A 20,147-nucleotide genomic window follows, 5' to 3' on the forward strand; every position below is an offset into this window, starting at 1 on the left:
GACCAGCTTGTGAAGATCTGCATTATTGGGATGTCTTTACCTGACCTAAGAACGAATGTGCTAGGTTATAAATCTTTACCTTCAGTGCAAGCTAAAAACCACAAAATCTCAATAAAAATAAGGTCCCTTAAAAATAACCAATTGTGAGAGTCTTAGCGTTGTAGCTCTCATGGAGTGAGTGGTGGGAATTCAGGGAGCACCTCCAGGAAAGGAGTTAGCCTGACAGTTCACAGGAACACGGCACTGCAGCCTCTTACACCCCAAGGCTTCAATTCTAGTTTGGAGAGGACATGGAGAAAGGTTGGATAAATTAAGCTGTACCTCCTTTGCCTTTCTCATCTGACTGACAAAGAGAAGATCCATTAGATATAATGGTGAACCCCTAAATCCACCACCTTGGCTGTCTCTAATGACAAGTGGTTTGTGCAAGTGCTCATAAAAAAACACACTCATTTCATAGAGCTATTTCTTCAAATTTCCATTCCCCAAAGCCCAGCCTTGATTCAACTTGGTATTACGTTTAAGCAACTATTTACAATCCCATAACTCCACCTTGGCAGTTTCCTTCAATTATGCCAGTTCCTTAGTCACCTCTATCTTACTCCAGAGGTTCTTAAGTTGAGATACACATCTTGCCTAAAACTTTATGCAATACTGTGTATTTACACATGCATCTTTGGGGGGAATTCATAGTTTTCATCAGGTTCTTAGGGATTCATGATGCTAAAAAGCTAAAACGCAGTATCTATTTCCTTTTACAAACCTTATTAGAATTCTTTGCTGAAGTGTATTACCTAGACAAACTAGAAAAGACCATTCCTCCATCAATCAGTAATGCTACAAAATTTCATAGTGCTCAGGATCGGTAAGTTTCTCAGATGGTCTACCCGTTACTTCCCCCTGCATTAATGAGCCAGGGCTAGATGGAAAGGGCAGAAAGTCTCATATAAGAAGTGGATGACAACAGATGGCAAGAAAAAGAAAAACAAACGCCTGTCATCCCTGTACATGCATCCCTCTACAATGTGACTTCAATGCTTTTCCCATCAAGAAGTGGAGTCTATTTCTCCACCCTTTGAAGCTAGGGATGGCCATGTGATTTGTTTTGGCCAACAGGGTATTAGCAAACATGACACAAGCAGATGGTTGAAAAGTGCCTACACACACTGAGTTTGCTCCTGCCTTGCTGCTAGGAACCCCGAGACCACCATGGGAAGCAGCCCAGACTAACCTCCTGCAGGATGAGACCTCAGCTATCCCAGTGACCCCAGCTGAGGTCCCAGATGGACCATCCTGTCCCAGCCAAGTTGATCCAGATCTAAAGAGTCACCAGGCTAACTCACAGAATTATAAGAATAAATCACTTAAAAAAATTATTGTTTGGGGTGATTTGTTATACAGAAAAAAACTAACAGTAAGTATTAATTAAGCAGCAAAGAGAAAATCCAAGGGTCAACAAGAGCCATGGGAGGTTCTAATCTTTGATATAAGGTTCCTTGATTTGGTCATCTTTCTCAGTTCCACTGAAAAGTTTCTATGTAAAGACTCCACAATGGCGGCCTCAATATAAGTTTAAAAAACCTCACTAAATTCTTTGGATATCAAGAAAATATTCTGCCTGAGTTCTCTTTGTCCTCTCAAAAACTTCTTCATTAACGAATGAGTCTGAAAAAGTGAATGCCACTTACTTTAAGTAGTTCATACATATAAAACCGGATATCAAAGTCTGTCAGGATCTGGTAGAGTTGCTGAAACAGATTTCACAAAACAGAAAATTAATTTAGTCTCATTGCATCTTTTCACTCCAAGTATTGGCCATTCTCTGTAAACTAACTTAGTGCTTAAGTTACTAAGGAATGCCATGACTTTTCATACCTGATCTGGAACAAATGGGGACAAAGACTAAAAAGAGGGGTCTGATATTTTAATCTTCAGAAGTGAGAAGAAAAAAAAAAAAGGAATTCCAAGGGAGAAAAACATTTAAGCCAACTTGGATCTTTACTATTTAATGCCCCATGATTTTAATACCCATGATTATATTATTGTGAAGTCTAAGTTGTCCAACTGTCCTCAAATTCTTACTGCACATTAAGTAATCCAACCCCACTATAGCACCACAGTATACTTTGGAGAACTGAGTTTTGAGTGGATAGGAGAGCTTTGAAAAACTTGATCAGCTAATGTGGTATAATAGTGGCAAGATAGGCTGTTCATGGAAGAAACACTAGAAAAAGTGCTGTAGCACTTGGAGATGGCAAGAGATTTCCAAAAATCTATACCATCTGCCCTCCCCAAAACCAATTCCAGGCTGGAAAAAAAAAAAAACATTTCACAGGCAACAATTATTATTATTATTATTATTTTTTTTTTTTTTAAGATGACTGGTAAGGGGATCTCAACCCTTGACTTGGTGTTGTCAGCACCAGGCTCACCCAGTGAGCAAACCGGCCATCCGTATATGGGATCCGAACCCGCGGCCTTGGTGTTATCAGCACCGCACTCTCCCGAGTGAGCCACGGGCCGGCCCAGCAACAATTATTTTACAGGTAAGAAAAAAAGGAGTGGTGAGTAAGGTGTTGAAAAGAAAAACACAGGGGTACCAAAAACAACCACAGGCCAAACTGACATATAAGTGAAAACTTTCGTTATTGATAATCGAAAGACCCACCCTCTGGGAATTTTTTAAAAATTCAATTTCTAAGAGTCAGAGTAACTTTTATGCAATGAGGTTTATTAAAAGCATCATAAACCCTGTCAGAATCTATATTATTACCTTTGATATTCAATCAATTCCAAAGAAATCTCTTTCCCCATCAATCCAAGCAGCATGTTCTATAAAATTAATCAACATGCATTTCTTAAACTTCTTTTGTTCCTCTATTGGAAGAAAGACTAAAGCAATGAAGGAAATCTCTCCAAGGAGCACAGAAATGTATACAGTGTGCCTGTATAACAGAAGGGAAATAAAACTACACATCTGTATTTTTTGTATCTGTAAAAATGACATAGAGGAAACCAATAAAAAGTGGTTTCACGTGTATGTGTGTGGAGGAACAGGCAGTTGGGGATAAAGAGGAATAAAGGAGACTTCTCACTGTATACAATTTTATATTTTTGATCCATGTAAACACATTATCTGTTGAAAACAAATTTTTTAAGAATTTGCCAAGAATTAAATTTAACGTTTTCTAAGAACACTAGGACTTAGCTTCTTTCTCAAATTTCACCTTTTAGGTAAGAATAATTCTCTCTTCCAGCTTACTAAGAATATTTGATTTCATCAACCTCAGACAGCTGCTGGCTCAGGGCACAGAAGGGAATTAAAATGTACCGGCCAGTATACTGGTGGTGTCTTGGAACTGCTCCAATACTGGTCGCTGACCCTGGTTGGGAATGAACCACACTTAGGCAGAATGGCAAACAAGCCACGATTTCTGCTCAGGAGAGCTTTGACTACTTCACAATCAAATATTCAAGAGGTTTTTTTCTCCCACAGCTCTGCAGTACAAGGAAAGCTTCTTAGCCAGTACTCAGCTGCACATCGACAGCCTGAATGTACAGACACAGGTTTAAGATACCATCTCTTGAGTATCAAACAGCACTTCTTCTCTGAGTTAAGGAGATCACTCACAAACACTGTGCTAAATTGAACTTCAAGTCAATAAATAGCCTGTAAAAGAAAAAAGATGCAATTTTCTAACCCTCAGAGGGCCAGAATATTTTATTACCAAAAACCAATATGGATATTTATTTGGACTTCTATCTGTGGAAGTCTTGCCTCTCATATCATACAGTATCTATGCCAAGCACCTGCATAAATGGTGTCAGGCATAAATAAATGTTCTTGGACTGCCAACATAGCATTTCTAGCTATTCGAACCAGTACCAATTTTATTTAACACAAAAGACAGCAGTTGTATAAAAGTGTTTAGACCTAAAACACTATATAAAGTCCTGAATGACTAGCTGCCACTCACCTTCACTTCTCAAGAGCTCTGGGTGGGAGGAGACTAAACTACATCTATAACATTGAACTACCTGGGCCTAAAATTCAAGACTCTCCAGAGTCCACAGTCTGGCTTCCTCCAACCTCTGCAGCTCTGCTTTCCACTGCAGACCCCAGGAGGAGTCCGCCACTCTGACCAAACAAGCCTGTGTTTGCCACCTCCACTCTTCCCTCTCCATTGCTCACCACTGCCATCTGGAACACCCTGCCCCACCCTCTTCACCTGTAATGTCAAACCCATCCCATCTGTTTTCTACAGAGCCAGTGGTCTCTCCTTTCTCTGAACCCCCACGCCATTGACTCTCCAACTAGGGTGTACAGATGACACTGACAGCAGCAGCATCCCCAAAGTTAAATTCCTCACTCAGGTAGTAGCAGTGACCTGAAGTTCTTGAGGTAATTCTTCACTCTGTTGTAAACAACAAGAGGCTGCTTCATTTTTCATACCCCAAGGGTTCCATGCCAACCTTCCCAGCATACACACATGATAGGGAGAAACAGATACAATGGCTGGTGGTAGCCTCCAATTTGGTGATTCAAGATCTCTGAACTCCCCCCATCCCCCAAGTATTCCAAGGGTCCACTGTACCCAAGAGTCCACTGTATGACTCGGCACTATATCTATTTTTTTCCACACTGAACTCTCCAACCATAGTCTAAGTCCTCATATAGCAGAACAGCATATGCTTTATACTCCACACCAAGTATGGTGGTTCTCTGCCCTGCACATGTTTTTTATAATGTTCACCAGTCAATGGAAGTATCAAAAGTCCATGACAAATTAGAACAGGAAACTTCACGAGAACCACACTTTCCCTCCAATCTTCTCAACAAGCTATGTGGAGAATATTATTAATGAACCAATTGCAAAGTGTTGGCAGGAAGTTAGCTTTGCTTACATTCTCATAAAGTGACTTATCAAAAACAAAACAAGCCTATTCTTCCCAGAAAATTATGAAGGTAGTGAGGAAGAAACTACTCACCATTTTCAGTTTGGGTCCAAAACCTCAAACACCCTCACATTTGCCTAGAAATGAGTTCTGCTATAGGACTCCTCTAAAGGTGGAAACATCCTGGGCCTTTTGATTAACCCCAAAAAGTCTGAGGAGGAGAATGGCAGAAATTGCAATTTTATCTTCAGACTAAGGGTCTCCTTGGTCTAAAACCAGACACCCAGAATGAAACAGCCACAGGTGGGCCACATACTGTATGCATACAGAGTTCTTCAGGCTCCAGCTGTGGTTCAGGTTCATCATGATCAGCCAGACTCCAAGGCCCCATCCTCAACAATTCCCATTCATGAGGACTCACACTTTAGAAAAAGGTCCCTCTGGTCACCTGCCAGATGTAGGAATCACTAACACAGCAAATTGTTACTCTACACACAGAGCCTGCACATTCCCTGACATACACAGCTCAGTCTATGTCCAAGAAATCCCAGTGGTCCCTACCAGGGAGAAGAAAAAGTGGGAGACAGGATAGAAAGTGAAAGTAAAAGAGGTGTTTGATGCAGCAGTGACCAGTTTAGGTATTGTTAACATGTAACCCCCAAGATCCAGACTAAATCCAAGGTCAACATTTTTAGAAATTTAAGAAAGTAGAACAAATCTTTAATCAAGCAATTCAAAATTACTATAAATCACCTGAAAATGTCACTTATTTTCTTAAAGTCTTACAAGGAAATGACAAAATCATGTTAATGACCTAACAGTACATTTTGTTCCCCCAATTAAGGAATCTGTATTTAGTCTGTGAACTCAAACTCTAACAGAATTAACAAAGCCTCACAGTATCAGCTAGTTGAGGTCTATATGTGAGTATCTATTTATTTATTTTTTGTGACCGCTAAGGGGATCGTAACCCTTGGCTTGGTGTCGCCCACACCACGCTCAGCCAGTGAGTGCACCGGCCATCCCTATATAGGATCCGAACCCGTGGCCTCGGCGCTCCCAGTGCCACACTCTCCCGAGTGAGCCAAAGGGTCGGCCCTATATGTGAGTATTTAGAAATTCTCCACTATCAATGCAAATCTATCATTTCCTTAGGTTGAAGCCCAGAGTGTCTTATCAATCTTTAAAATGTCCAAATGATATATATTCCTTAAAATGTCTATTCATTTTGATTTATACTCTTCCAAAGGCATAGAAAACTGAAAAGCACGTCTCAAGAGAAAGTTTTTTTGTGCCTCAAAATTTGAACCTTAGCTTCCCTCGAGACATTTTTGAATTTGGGAGTTTGCTATAACTATTCATTCCAACTCTTAGAGACTGGCTTTTCCTGTTCATTTGTTTTGAAGTTTTGTCTTTTCCAAGTATCACGTTTCTTTTATTATTATAGCTTTTACATATATATAGCAAAACTGCTGTTTTCAAGGAGAAATTGACCAAACCAGTACCTCTACCATAAAGTCAAAAGCAAGGAAAAAAATTAGTAAGGCCATAGTAAATTAACAAGCTTGGTATAAAAAAATGACCATGTATTACTGAAGTCACAAAGAAACCATCAACAGATTCCAAATAATCAACACTATATAGCTCATGTTCTCTGGACACAGTGCAATCAAATTAGGAATCAACAATAAAAGAATAAGTTTTTAAAAACCCAAATGCATCCTGGATCATATATTCAATCACACTTTTATAAAGGACATGACCAGAATAATAATTACTGGGAAATTTTTGAATATTAACTCAATATTAGATGGCATTACTGTATAAATATTAAATTTCTTAGGTATACTAATAGTAGTGTGATATATAAGAAAATGTCCTAGTTTCAGTGCTAGCATACTTAGGAGTGAAGTATGATGTGTCTGCTACTTACTTTAAGATGACTCAGCAAAAAGACAGATAAAGCTAAAGATAGAAAGCAGAAAAGGAGAGAACTGCAAATGTGGCAAAATATTAACTGGTAAATCCTGGTGAAGGATATAAGGGTACTGATTGTGCTATTCTTTCCAATTTTCAGTAGGTTTTAAAATTTTCAAAGTCAAAGTTTAGGGAGAAAAATCCAAATCCACAAGTTTGGAATTTGCCTAGAACTTCTAATTTGAGATCTAGAAGTGAGTTCCATAACCATCTAACGAAGCTAAAATAATGCTTGGGGTTGTACAGACTTAAGCACCTGTATTATTAATCAGAAAAAACAGAAACAAATCAAATGAGCTGACCTCAACTCAAGAAGTTAGGGTGAAAAACAGGGAAAGCCCAAGAAAGTTCAAAAGAGAAAAATAATTAAGATAGGAGCAGAAACATAATGAAATAGACAAACTAACAAAAACAACAGCTCAGCAATAAAACCAAAACTTGGTTCTTTAAAAGGATTAATAAGAGATCTCAAAGACTAATTTAAATTTTTTTTAAATAAGGGGATTAAAGGTTACAATCATGTTAAAAATGTAAAGGAAAGTAAAATTACAGCTATATTAGAGTTTTTAAGGCCTAAGAGAATTCTATTAACAACACTATGCCAATAAATTGAAAGTGAGTAACTTTAGAAATATGTATTATCCAAACAGGCTCAAGANGAAAAAACAGAAACAAATCAAATGAGCTGACCTCAACTCAAGAAGTTAGGGTGAAAAACAGGGAAAGCCCAAGAAAGTTCAAAAGAGAAAAATAATTAAGATAGGAGCAGAAACATAATGAAATAGACAAACTAACAAAAACAACAGCTCAGCAATAAAACCAAAACTTGGTTCTTTAAAAGGATTAATAAGAGATCTCAAAGACTAATTTAAATTTTTTTTAAAAAAGGGGATTAAAGGTTACAATCATGTTAAAAATGTAAAGGAAAGTAAAATTACAGCTGTATTAGAGTTTTTAAGGCCTAAGAGAATTCTATTAACAACACTATGCCAATAAATTGAAAGTGAGTAACTTTAGAAATATGTATTATCCAAACAGGCTCAAGAAGAAATAGAAAACCTGGATAAAGCTTTAACCTATAGTTCTAAAAAGGAAAGTACAGTACAGTCTTCCTTCCAATTCTGCAAGACATCTATCCTGATAATACATACTTTATACAAACTTTCAGAGAATAGAAAGAGGAAAAGCTACCCAATTTATTTTATGATGTTAGTATAACTTTGATATCAAATCAGAGAAGGACCCTACAATAAAAGGAAATTACGTACCAAAACTTATTAATTGCACTAATAAAAAAATACTAAAAAGAATGGGCTGCACACTGTATCACTGTTGATTCACTCTGATATTAAGCCAGGGACAAACGCTCTGTAAGTGATACCTTAAAACCAGTTATTAAATGCACTTTAAACTAACTTTCCAATTAAGATGGACATAGGAGAAAATAAAAAACCTGAAGGATATCCAGGACATTAAACCAACTGATTTCCCTGTTGTGGCCTGTCATACTATCTGGAAAAGAAAATAATTTTCCTGCCATGATTTGCTCTTGCAAAACACATTTTGTGCCCTGATATTTAATTTTTTAAGTTTACTAAAATGTCATGGCTTGAACATTCAAAGGGGACCTCCAGTTAAACATGGCAGATCAAACTCCTGTGCTTCTGCATGAGGCTACTCTAAAATAACAGTAAAAGGAGGGCGGGGGGTTAACTCATAAGAACTAAGAAATGAGAGAGACAACATTTTGAAGCTAGAAAACATGTCCAGGTGACTTAGGAGACCAAAAAAGCTAAAAATTCTGCCAACAGTGAAGGCGGCCCAGAAGCAAACACCTTCAAACTGAAGAGCTAAAAAAGCAGGAATTGGTGACCCCAGGTATTGCTGAAAGAGAATAAAGTAAAAACAGAAATAGGTTCACACTGAAAAGTGAAGGTCTGTATAACACTTCCCAGAGCTCTCTTCAACATGAAACCACTAGAAAGCCAGCAGCCAAGCTTATACCTGGAGACAAGAACTGACAGCTCAGCTCTTTAGAGCATTACCCTAAAATATGAGAAGACATTCAAGAACCATGACAGTTCAGACAATTATAACAGAGACAAATAAAAACACATACACAAAAGAATTTGGAAGACAGAGAAAAGGTATAAGGGGGAAAAATATAATATTCTCAGTGAGAAAATATAAGATATTACATAAAACAGAAAACAGCAGGATACTGTTTTTAAATTTCAAAGACCAAAATGGAGCTCTAAGACATGAAGTTTAACATTTGAATGAGTTTTAGAAAGTGAGAACAAAGAAGAAAGGTGGGGAAAAAAAATCAAAGAACATTAAAAATATTTTTCCAAAATGGAGGGACATCAGTTTCTAGATTGAAAAAGCTCAACAAGTATCCAGAACAAAAGATGAAAGGGACCCATATGAAGGCACATCATTATGAAATTTCAGAAGGCTGGGAATGAAGAGAAAATCCTAAAAGCTTCCAGAAGAAAAAAAAACAAAAAACAAAGACAATCACATAAGATGAAACCAGAATGGTTTCAGTGGTAATACTAAAAAATCTTTTCAAAATTGAGGAAATTATGAACCTAGAACTCTATATCTGAGCAAATACATTAATTGGAAGGATAAAATAAAGATATTTTCAGATATGCAAGCCTCAAAAACCATTAATTTCTAATGATTCTTTTAAAGAAAGCTACGAGAGGATGTTTGCTTTCACAACATCCCCTTTGAGGGGTAAACCCCCGAGAAGTTAAGATTTCCCTAGGGAATTTAGAATTCCCATTAACCGATCTTCAGCACATTGTTAAATTAACAGAGCAGATGTCACCTGAAGAAACATAAAATGCTTAAGTGAAATTTTATGTGTGTGGCTCAACAACTGGTAAAAACTCATTAATGAAGCACAGGCATTTAAAACTTAGGGAACTGACTACAAGTTCCTTTAAGACCAGCTTTCAAACTTTTGCATTAGGAAACTGTTTGGTTTCATTAAAGCCTGTCTAGTTCTTTAAAACACAGACACATATTCCCAATCATGCATACCTTGATAAACCTGGGTGATTCATATGGTCAGCTACACATACTGGCATGGTACTACTCTACTAGCTAAGCACCTCAATGCTTTTGAATGAAAAAATTTACATCCTACTTTAAAAGTTCACTATTTATTTCACCTGTAAGGAGTCACATTAACAAGAAAAATTGTCACATACGGGAAATGCTATACTGTATATAAAACTTGATACTTATTTTGTTAAGTGCAAATATCCTCTTTTGCTTATTTTTCACCAATTAGCCTTATTTTAGAGTCATTTTAGAGTGATCACCTAAGGAAAATTAAAAATGAGGATAAGGTTCTTTTATTTTCACCTAAAGCATCACTCCTAATATCAGCATCTTTCAACTGCTGATTTGGTTTTGTCCCTATCACAACAAAATCGCAAGTCTCTTATGTACTGACAGAGAGTTATAATCACCTAAAAGTCCTCTAAATGCCCCTGAAAATCAACACCATTTTCTTGTTTTTATATTAGTTTTCCAATTATGCTCTAGAAGAAGAGTTTCTACCATGTTCAGTATGTATGCCTAACCCTAAAAATCTTATTAGAAGTTAAGGTTTCAGTGTTTCAACAATAAAAACAAATTCATGAAAAACAAGTTTAAAACCATGCTTTTAAATGGACACTTCAAAGTCTAAAATAACGTACATCATAAATATAAGAAAATGTAAATAACCCAGAAAGGGCTCTTCTAAAGCAGTGACTCAACTGGTTTATCTGTATCATTTGCTTTGTACATAGTATGCACGAACATGTATACTCATTATTTGATAGCCTGAATCCAATGTACTGCTTGTTTTCACAAGAGCCCTGTGGGCTGGCCTGTGGCTCACTCGGGAGAGTGTGATGCTGATAACACCAAGGCCCTGGGTTTGGATCCCATATAGGGATGGCCGGTTAGCTCACTGGGTGAGTGTGGTGCTGACAACACCAAGTCAAGGGTTAAGATCCCCTTACCGGTCATCTTTAAAAAAAAAAAAAAAGAGCCCTGTGTGTCAATTTATCCCTTCCTATTAGCAATGTAAGATTTCTTATGAAAATCGAAGTAAAAAATACTTTAACATCCACCTAAAGCTATGCTGAGTGTTACAGATGAGGCATTAGCTTAGACCTAGCTGAGCAACTATTCCCAAAGTAAGCAAGGCAAAGGGTGGTGAGTAATTTCACCAAATGCAAGAACTCTAACCACTTTCTGCATCTTGTGCTCGCTATTAGGAATCCAATATGTTATTTCCTACTTTCATCAATGACATCCCTGGACTCCCTGTGTTCTGGAGCATCAGCAGTACCTATCATCCCATTAACCCCATGCCAGAAAGAAAAAGTATACGCACCTTAAAATCTGTATTATTGATATATTCAAATACCAAAGCTGGTGTCTTTGACTGTAAGAGAGAATATTAATGCTTTTTAAAGTACTCAAACAATAATAAATATAATTTGCTTCTGCCACAATGGCCCATCCCCAAATCCCACTTAGATTAAAAAAAAGGTTTCTCTCATCAGGGACAGGCTGTAGCCTCGTAAAATTTGATGATGTCTGGAATTTGCTTCAAAATAACTAGGGATGGTGGGAGGTGGGAAGTACATGGGGATATAGGTGTAACAAGGCTGCCCACAAGCTAATTAAATAATAAAGTTGGGTGGTGTGTGCAGGGAGGTTCATTATATTATTAATTTTACTTTTGTAAATGGTTGAAATTTTTCAGAATAAAAAGTTTTTAAAAAGGAATGTATTCTCTTTCTTCTCTTCTCTAACAACCTACCAATAGCCTTAACCAAACTGTCAATGATGAAGTGAAGATTTACACTCTGCAGGGCTCCAGTTTGCCAACTACAAAAGGACTGACACATTTTCATGTTGGTTTAGCAAGCCAGATGCATCTGACAGAATTATCATAGCTCTTGGGAATCTATCAGGTCTTTTCAGGGTCCAAAGGAAAATATACCTATCTATGAAATTATCAATTAAACTACACTGTGAAATTACTGCCTTGGCTAGATACTATTAAAGAATGTTTCGCTTTACAAAGCAGACGTGTTCCAAAAAAATCATATATACTCAAATATTTTTAAAGCACTGTAATCTTTAATGAAATGAGTACAAAATATTCACATTTCCTTTCCAGATTTTCAAATGCCAGGCTTACTTAAGTGGAGTAAAATAATGCAAACTGACAGCAACAAGCTTTCAAAAGGGGGAGAAAAGCAGGGGCCTAAAGGGTTATAGAGACAGAAAAGAATCATCTTGGAAATCTTTACTGTTGGCAACTTTTGCTCAAGGACCAGGTGAAAGTTTCCCAGGAAACAGGCCACAGAGCATGCACTCTAGTCTTTGCCAGGACAACTCAGCAGCCATGATTATATGATTCTTCACTAACCCAAAGATCGAAGGGTTTCGTGAAGACCACTAGCTCTCTCTACACACTGTGGAGTATGCCTGGTCCTTTAAAATTTAGGGGACAAGTGTTCCCTGTTGATTTTGTCAACTTCAACTTACTTGCCTTACATATCATGTAAAACATACACATACTTTAAGTGATAAATTACAAAAGTAGTAGGACAGGTAGAGTTCTGTTAACTTAAAAAAAAAAAGAAAAAGAAAAACAAAGATATTCTTGGTATTCTACCTACTGCCTCGCATTTTAAAAATTCTTCTGAAATTCATATTTTTATGATGCTCTTTTAAACATGGACAGCACTCATCTTAAGGCAAGCCATTTTCAATCATTAGGCAGTCTAGGGCTAGTCATTATAAAATCAATCTGAGCTAATCAAGATGGGATATATTTTTAATACCAGTCAGATACAATCTGGCATACAACCACCCCTTCCCAGTCTTTCCAGGGTCCAAAAGAAAAACTTCTTTATTCTTCAGTTCAACAACACTGTATAATCTTGGGCAAATTACTTAACTTCTGCAGACTTCTGTTTTCTCATGTATACAATGTGGACAACTATACCCAGCCCACTGGATTGTTGTTAGGATTAAATGACATAATACAGTTAAATACTCAGAATAGTGCCTGGCAAGTAGTAACTGCTCAATGCATGTTAGCTACTATATTATTATGAGGATGTCTTTAGCAGACATAAGAAAAACCTACTTCTTAAATAAACAAAAAACTCTCACGTGAGGAGAACAGGGAAAATTTGGGGTAGAGCAGGTAGAGGAAAAAAATGGGACAGAAAGTGGTAGAAAATCACTTAAGTTACTCCCCAGGGAGAGAAGATAAAATTAAACAGCATATTTCAAATAGCTAAAAATTAAGCATTTTAACAAAAATGTTTTCGTTGTATCTACATATACAATGTGAACCCTAATGGTGGATGCTGAATTGAAAACTAGTGTGAGAAACGGCAAGACTTCTTCCTTAAGGGGTACATAGGGCTGTGACCTGCTTAGCTCTCTAGGCCAGGTGTCCACATGGAGACATTTAATACTCTCTTGTACAAGTCCAGATTTTCAAATGTCAGGCTTACTTAAGGTGAGGTAAAATAATGCAAAACAGCAGTAACAAGCTCCCAAATTGTGGAAAAAAGGAGGAGCTTAAAGGAGATATCCAGCAAACATTTGTGGGCCGAATCGAAATAACCAGGTAACAAACTCGGGACAGGAATTTTTCTCTATACTCTTAGTTTCCATAAAAGTGGTGGTGGCTATTTTATCATTGGGCGTACATGATATTTTTCTGGTTTTCGAAACCATTCAGTAGTAAAGACAAACACTGTCATCCCCAATACATATCATCATTTGAGGTTCTCTGTGTTAAACACCTCCCCCTCCCTACACCCCAGTCTATTAGAACACTCCCCCAACCGTGAGGCACCTACCACAGGGTCCTTTACAGTGTCAATCAGCTTAATGATATTTGTTCCACCACGAAGGTTCTCCAGAATCTTAACCTCTCGTTTTATCTTCTTTTTCTTCACTGGCTTAAATACACAAGAGTAATCAGAAGTGAGACTCCTTTTAAAGTTAATAAATAAAAATTTAAAACAATGTCAGCCAATCAAATGGATAGCATGCTATCTGGTACACCGCGTTGTGTTAAAGAGCATGCCTAAATGAGAAGAGAGAAAACAGATAAAATGGGCTTGCCTATAAGAACCTTTAACATTAAGTCAAATAATTTAGACTCATATAGCTTGTGTGTTACGATCTTTAAGTAGTTACATTTAGGGCACTCAAAAATTTTGAACACCCATGTCACACTTTAAAAATAAAATCCTTGCTTACTAGATAACTGCCAAACAAACTGTTACAGCTTTGAGCAGCTGTATATCATGCATTCACAAATGGAAAAACTGAAACAAAATGGTGAGACACCTGCTCTTCCAATGAGTTACATGTAATTTTGTCTTCCAGGAGTGAAGACCAGTTCACTGACATCACGTTACAAACTTGTTTCCCAGCTGCTGGCTCACATTTCCTGTCGCCACTCCCATTTCCTTAATATCTAGAATCTGAAATCAGCACAGAGCCAGTAACGTTTCCCAACAGATCCCAATCCTAAAGAAAGAGATGTTGGATCAACAAATGAGAAAACTGATCTCTGATACAGCAGTGATTGAAAACCTCTGCTATCTGATAACCTTTCGATCTGCCGGATAGAAAAATGAAATATCTTAATCAGAAGTGCCTGCATTACACATATTATTTCTTGTCTTAAATGGGCTGAAGAATTTGAAGAAGAATAAAAGTTCTGAATAAGTGTATCACAATAAGTATGCTTTATAAGGCACTCAGAATAGTGACTGACATATATTAAACACTTAATAAATGTTAACTATTATTTTCGAGTTTTTAGTTAGTAATAAATCATATTTAATCCTCACAAAACCTCTATGTAGTAGATTCAGAAAAGGTGAGCTACTTGCCCAAGGTCACACAGCTAACAGTAGAGTGGAGGCAGCAACAAATTTGAGCTGTCTGACTCTACATGCTGTACTCTTAGCCACTCTGCACTTGTTTCCCAAGTGTGGCTAATGGAAGAAACGAAACTAAGGAAAAGGAGTGTTCTGTCACTGACACACTGTTATACTAGCACAGGCAAAGAGAGGCCAAGGGTTTGCTATAAAACAATAAAACAAGATTTAGAAAGTTTGCGGGGGGGAGGGGCAGGTGGTAAATACAACATATGACAGAGAAATGTTCATCTTTTGTTGGTCATTAAGATATGACTTTAAGGGGCCGGCCCGGTGGCGCACTGCTACAGTGCGCCGCTTGGGAGCGTGGCGGCGCTCCCGCCGAGGGTTCGGATCCCACATGCAGACCGGCCGCTCGCTGGCTGAGCGAGGTGCAGGCGCGACACTAAGGGTTGCGATCCGTTGCCGGTCACGAAAAAAGACAAAAAGGAAAAAAAAAAAAAAAGATATGACTTTAAACATATAACAAAACGGAGAGAGAAGACTATAAAACACAGAGCACCTGCATCACCTATAACACTGTGCTCAAGTAGGAAACTAGATGCTAGCTGTGTCCTTGCAAGCCAGCTGCCATGATAATGTCCACTATCCTCTTTGTCAAGGGTTCTCACTAGAGCAGATCAGGCCACTGTGTCTCTTCTTCATCTCCACTTAGGAACCTTGTTCCTTAGTCACTTTTTCATAACTAGAGAGCTCAACATTTTGCTTAAATGAATCACTGTACAGCCTGACTGTGCTCAAGTAGGAAACTAGATGCTAGCTGTGTCCTTGCAAGCCAGCTGCCATGATAATGTCCACTATCCTCTTTGTCAACGGTTCTCACTAGAGCAGATCAGGCCACTGTGTCTCTTCTTCATCTCCACTTAGGAACCTTGTTCCTTAGTCACTTTTTCATAACTAGAGAGCTCAACATTTTGCTTAAATGAATCACTGTACAGCCTGATCAAAAATATCCAGGGAAGGACATATATTATTACAAAATAACTGTCCTATAAACTTAAAAAAATGTCAGTGTTACAAAACAGACTGAGCAACTGTTACAGATCAAAAGGATATGACAACTGAATGCAACACATGATCTGGGATTTTGTTATAAAGAACATAGAAGGATAATTGGCAAATGTGTATACAGCCTGTAGGATTAATCAAATGCTATTAGCTAATTTCTGATTTCCAAACATGGTACTGTAGGGTTATGTAAGAAATTGTCCATGTTTTTAGGAATACACCCTAAAGTATTCAGGGATGACTACAATTTACTCTCAAGCACTTCAGAAATAATATATAAAATAAACTATAAATGTATATATGTACACATACATATAAATACATACACATATGTGTGTATATATATATCAGAAAGAGAGAGAGAAGGATAAAGCACATTAACATTTGAGAAATGTGGGTGAAAGATATATGGGAATTCTTACGACTTTTCTGTAAGTCTTAAATTATGTCATGAAGTTAGAAGAAAAATAAAAGCTGGCTATCTTGTATCTATAAATTCAGCTGATGTTACCAGAATATTCAATGTCTTTCAAAGTAAGAACATTCTAGAGTTGTCATTCACTACTGGAAAGCGACTACAGATCTCTGGGAATGGTAACAAAAGGTAAAAAACAAAACAAAACAAAAAAACAGCCATAAGCCTGCATATACCAAAAAACCTCTTCCACTCCTAACAGTACTCCTAACTCCTTATGGGGGTAACCCATTAAATAAATTGCTTTGGGCCGGCCCGTGGCTCGCTCGGGAGAGTGCGGTGCTGATAACACCAAGGTCCCGGGTTCGGATCCCATATAGGGATGACTGGTTCGCTCACTGGCTGAGCGTGGTGCTGACAACACAAAGTCAAGGGTTAAGATCCCCTTACCGGTCATCTTTTTTAAAAAAAAAAAAATTAATAAAAAATAAATAAATAAGTTGCTTTTACGATGCTGCCCCATACAAAGCTTTGGGTTGCTTTCCTGTTACCCTGCCACAGTCAGGCAGGCACATTGTTCCTAGACAAACTAGTTAAGAGTAAGCTGTCTTTCAATATGTCTAAAGGTAACTTACAGAGCAACTGAGGCATATTTTGCTGCCCAACTGTCACTTGTCCAACAACTTCCCAAACTACAGATTGGGAACAGTGGGAGAATTCTGAAGTGGCACAATGGAGTCACACAGCAGCTAGAGTCCTAACATACTGACAAAAGACCAAAATATTTTGACAAGAGACTGTAAAAAAGGAAAGTGACCTACAGCTCAGGACACATCCTGCTCCAAAGCACCAACAACCAGGCTGCAGGTAGCTCCCTTTAGCCTCAGTTTATTCCTCTGAACCTGAGAGATGCTCCAGAAGCTAAACCACTAATGAACTCCAAGAGAATGAAAGTGATCACTTTAATTCTACAAATGAGAAGAAGTTAGGATTTAAAAGGCCGGCATCCTAAGGAAAATAAATCATGAGTTTTACAGAAATAGGGATGCTCTGACTCTTCTGTCCAGAGTTTGCACCTATTTACCAGCACTTACACAAAATGGAGAAAATACACACATTTCCACAACCATCTCATAATTTCATCTTGCATGCTAGAAAAAGATCTTCCATCTGGGGTTCATTTATTCTAATTCAGAGAATATCTAGGAATGTACAAGAATGGAGTAAGGACAAAAGTTTAGCCTGGATGATAGCTTTATTTTATTACCTTGGTAGCATTTCTAAAACCCACTGCACCTGACCTAAATATGAATGTTATTTGAGTAGTAGTATTACCTGACAGCAACTTTCCCTCTAATTTTTCAAGTCTTATGATTCCAATTACACTATGAACTCTTTGAGGGTAATGTTTATTCTCATGATTTAAAAACATTTTTTATTTAAAAAGGCAAGGTATAAAGTCAAAATGACAATGAGATATCACCACACACCCAGTAAGACGGCTGCTATCAAAAAACCAGAAAATAACAAGTGTTGGCGAGGATGTGGAGAAACAGGAACACTTACTTGTACACAATTGGTGGGAATGTAAAATGATACAGCCACCCTATGGAACGTTCCTCAAAAAATTAAAAATAGAATTACCTTATGATCCAGCAATCCCACTTCTGGGTACACACCCAAAAGAAGTGAAGCAGGGTCTTAGGGAGGTATTTGTACACCCATGTTCATAGCAGCATTATTCACAACAGCTAAAATGTGGAAGCAACTCAAGTGTCCACTAATAGATGAATGGATAAACAAAATATAGTACATACACACAATGGAAGATTATTCAGCGTTAAAAAGCAGGAAATTCTGACACATGCTACAATATGGATGAACCTTGAGGACATTATGCTAAGTGAAGTAAGCCAGCTGCAAAAAGACAAATACTGTATGATTCCACTTATATGAAGTACTTGGAGTAGTCAAAAACATAGAGATAGAAAGCAGAATGGCAGGTGCTAGGGGGTAAGGGGAGGGAGGTATGGGGAGTTATTGCTTAATGGGTACAGAGTTTCAGTTTTACAAGATGAAAAGAGTCATGAAGATGGACGATGTTTGTACATTATGAATATATTTAATACCACAGAACTGTACATTTAAGAATGGTTTCGATGGTAAGTTTTATGTTATATGTATTTTACAACAATAAAAAAGTTGGGGGGGAGCAAGGCATAGACCAGGTCTTTTGAATCTCATCAAGAGAATGGTTACAAGCCTTTTTACTACTGGTTCTGCTTCTAAAATCATTCATTTGGCCCAACTGTAATACTGTTATCTCTCAGGAAAGAAAAACACTTTGAGATTACTAAAACACTATCATCTATACCTACCCATCTATCTGTGTTTCATCTGATTCTCCAAACAACCCTGTGAGTTCAATAGGAAATGTATACCTATTTTACAGGTGAGAAAATAGTCAAGTGGGTATAAATGAAGAAGCTCATTCTAGAATCCAAGTCTCCTGCCTTCCATTTATAGCATTTCTTACAGTATACTATTCTATGAGGTGGCAGATCCTGAAATTAGGCTCTAGTAACTAGCTGGAGCTGTGCTCTACACATGAAAATGAGTACTAGATATCAAAATATTCTTTTCACATATGGTTTATTCTTGAATAAAATCATATATTAAAGATATAAAACTGTTAACCCAAAAGTCTGGCAAATGATCATGATGAGAGTTGGAGGAACTGTATGGGTTTTAAAAGTATAAAATCACTGCTCATTGAGGCTTCAAACCAAGAGAGTAAAGTAACATTTCACTTATGCATTAAATATGCTGCTGTGGATACAAATCAGAGAACCTCTGCTTAGGTCCCTATAGCTCTCTGGGGATTCGTCTATTCAACTAGCAACTTACCAAAGTTAAATACTTCCTTTCAGAAGAATAACTCCAAAAATCATTAGAAACAAATTAATTTCATTAGACTTCTAGTGAGTATTCCTCAATCCTTCCAGTACAGTTTAGTACATCAAGAAGTCAAATATCCAGCAAATGCCCTATGTCCTCACATCTACCAAGACTCCATGACAGAAGTAGAGGGTCCTAAACCTAGTGCTTCCATTCCCTAAGTATGTGACCTGAGCAAATCATATCCTTTCTCTGGGTCCTGGCTTATCTGCAAAAAAGGTTTGGGTACCAATGGTTTCTAAGCTCCCATACTCTGTTACTCTGTTTGACACAGGTTAACTATATTCTCAATTTGTGACCCCACTATTACGATATTAGAAATAGACAAGTTCACAATTTTTAACATTTGTATTATTTTTAATGTAATACTTTCTGTTTTAACTACTCCTATATCATGAGACATTTGTGAATATTAGAATCTACAAAAAATTTAGGTAAATATCACTAATATGGTTCTTCAGGAAGATGTCTTGGTACACATGCCTAAATGGAGAGTAAAAAACCTACCACCAGAGAAAGCAGAAATAAAGGAGAAAGCACTCTATCAGCATGAAGAAAGCATCATTTTGATATAACACAACAATCACCAGCTCACCATGAAGGATCTGTAATCAACAGGATCTGTAACAAGGATCTGTAATCAATGCTCATCCTTCTTTTAACACAACCGCCTGACAACACAAAATATAAAGAAATATCTACAAATAAATATGCTAAACATGCTTTAAAAACAAACTGTAATAGCACCATTCTTTGTTTTAAGTTCAAGAGTTAATTTCTGAGTGAAAAAAATGGATAGCCAAGCTGCTTACAAAATAAGACCTTTAGGGGCCGGCCCGGTGGCGCACTGCTACAGTGCGCCGCTTGAGAGGGCGGCGGCACCCCCGCCGAGG

General features: G+C 37.5%; 1 protein-coding gene across 2 annotated transcripts in view; it reads right to left on the bottom strand.

The window, feature by feature from the left end:
* CSNK2A2 (casein kinase 2, alpha prime polypeptide) overlaps positions 1-20,147 on the bottom strand; it is a 39,117-nt gene that overhangs the window by 15,123 nt on the left and 3,847 nt on the right. The window contains exons 2-4 of one of the 2 annotated variants that reach the window (XM_008574955.1): positions 13,779-13,880; positions 11,279-11,329; positions 1,689-1,748 (exon numbers count right to left, since the gene is read on the bottom strand). In XM_008574955.1, coding sequence (XP_008573177.1) covers positions 1,689-1,706 — 18 coding nt within the window. In that variant the 5' untranslated portion in view covers positions 1,707-1,748; positions 11,279-11,329; positions 13,779-13,880. Of the gene's footprint in view, positions 1-1,688; positions 1,749-11,278; positions 11,330-13,778; positions 13,881-20,147 lie in introns of those variants that run through there. The other variant, XM_008574962.1, reaches the window with a different exon arrangement.

This window comes from Galeopterus variegatus, unplaced genomic scaffold (genome assembly GCF_000696425.1).
Source record: "Galeopterus variegatus unplaced genomic scaffold, G_variegatus-3.0.2 Scaffold58, whole genome shotgun sequence".
NCBI classification, from domain to species: Eukaryota; Metazoa; Chordata; class Mammalia; order Dermoptera; family Cynocephalidae; genus Galeopterus; species Galeopterus variegatus.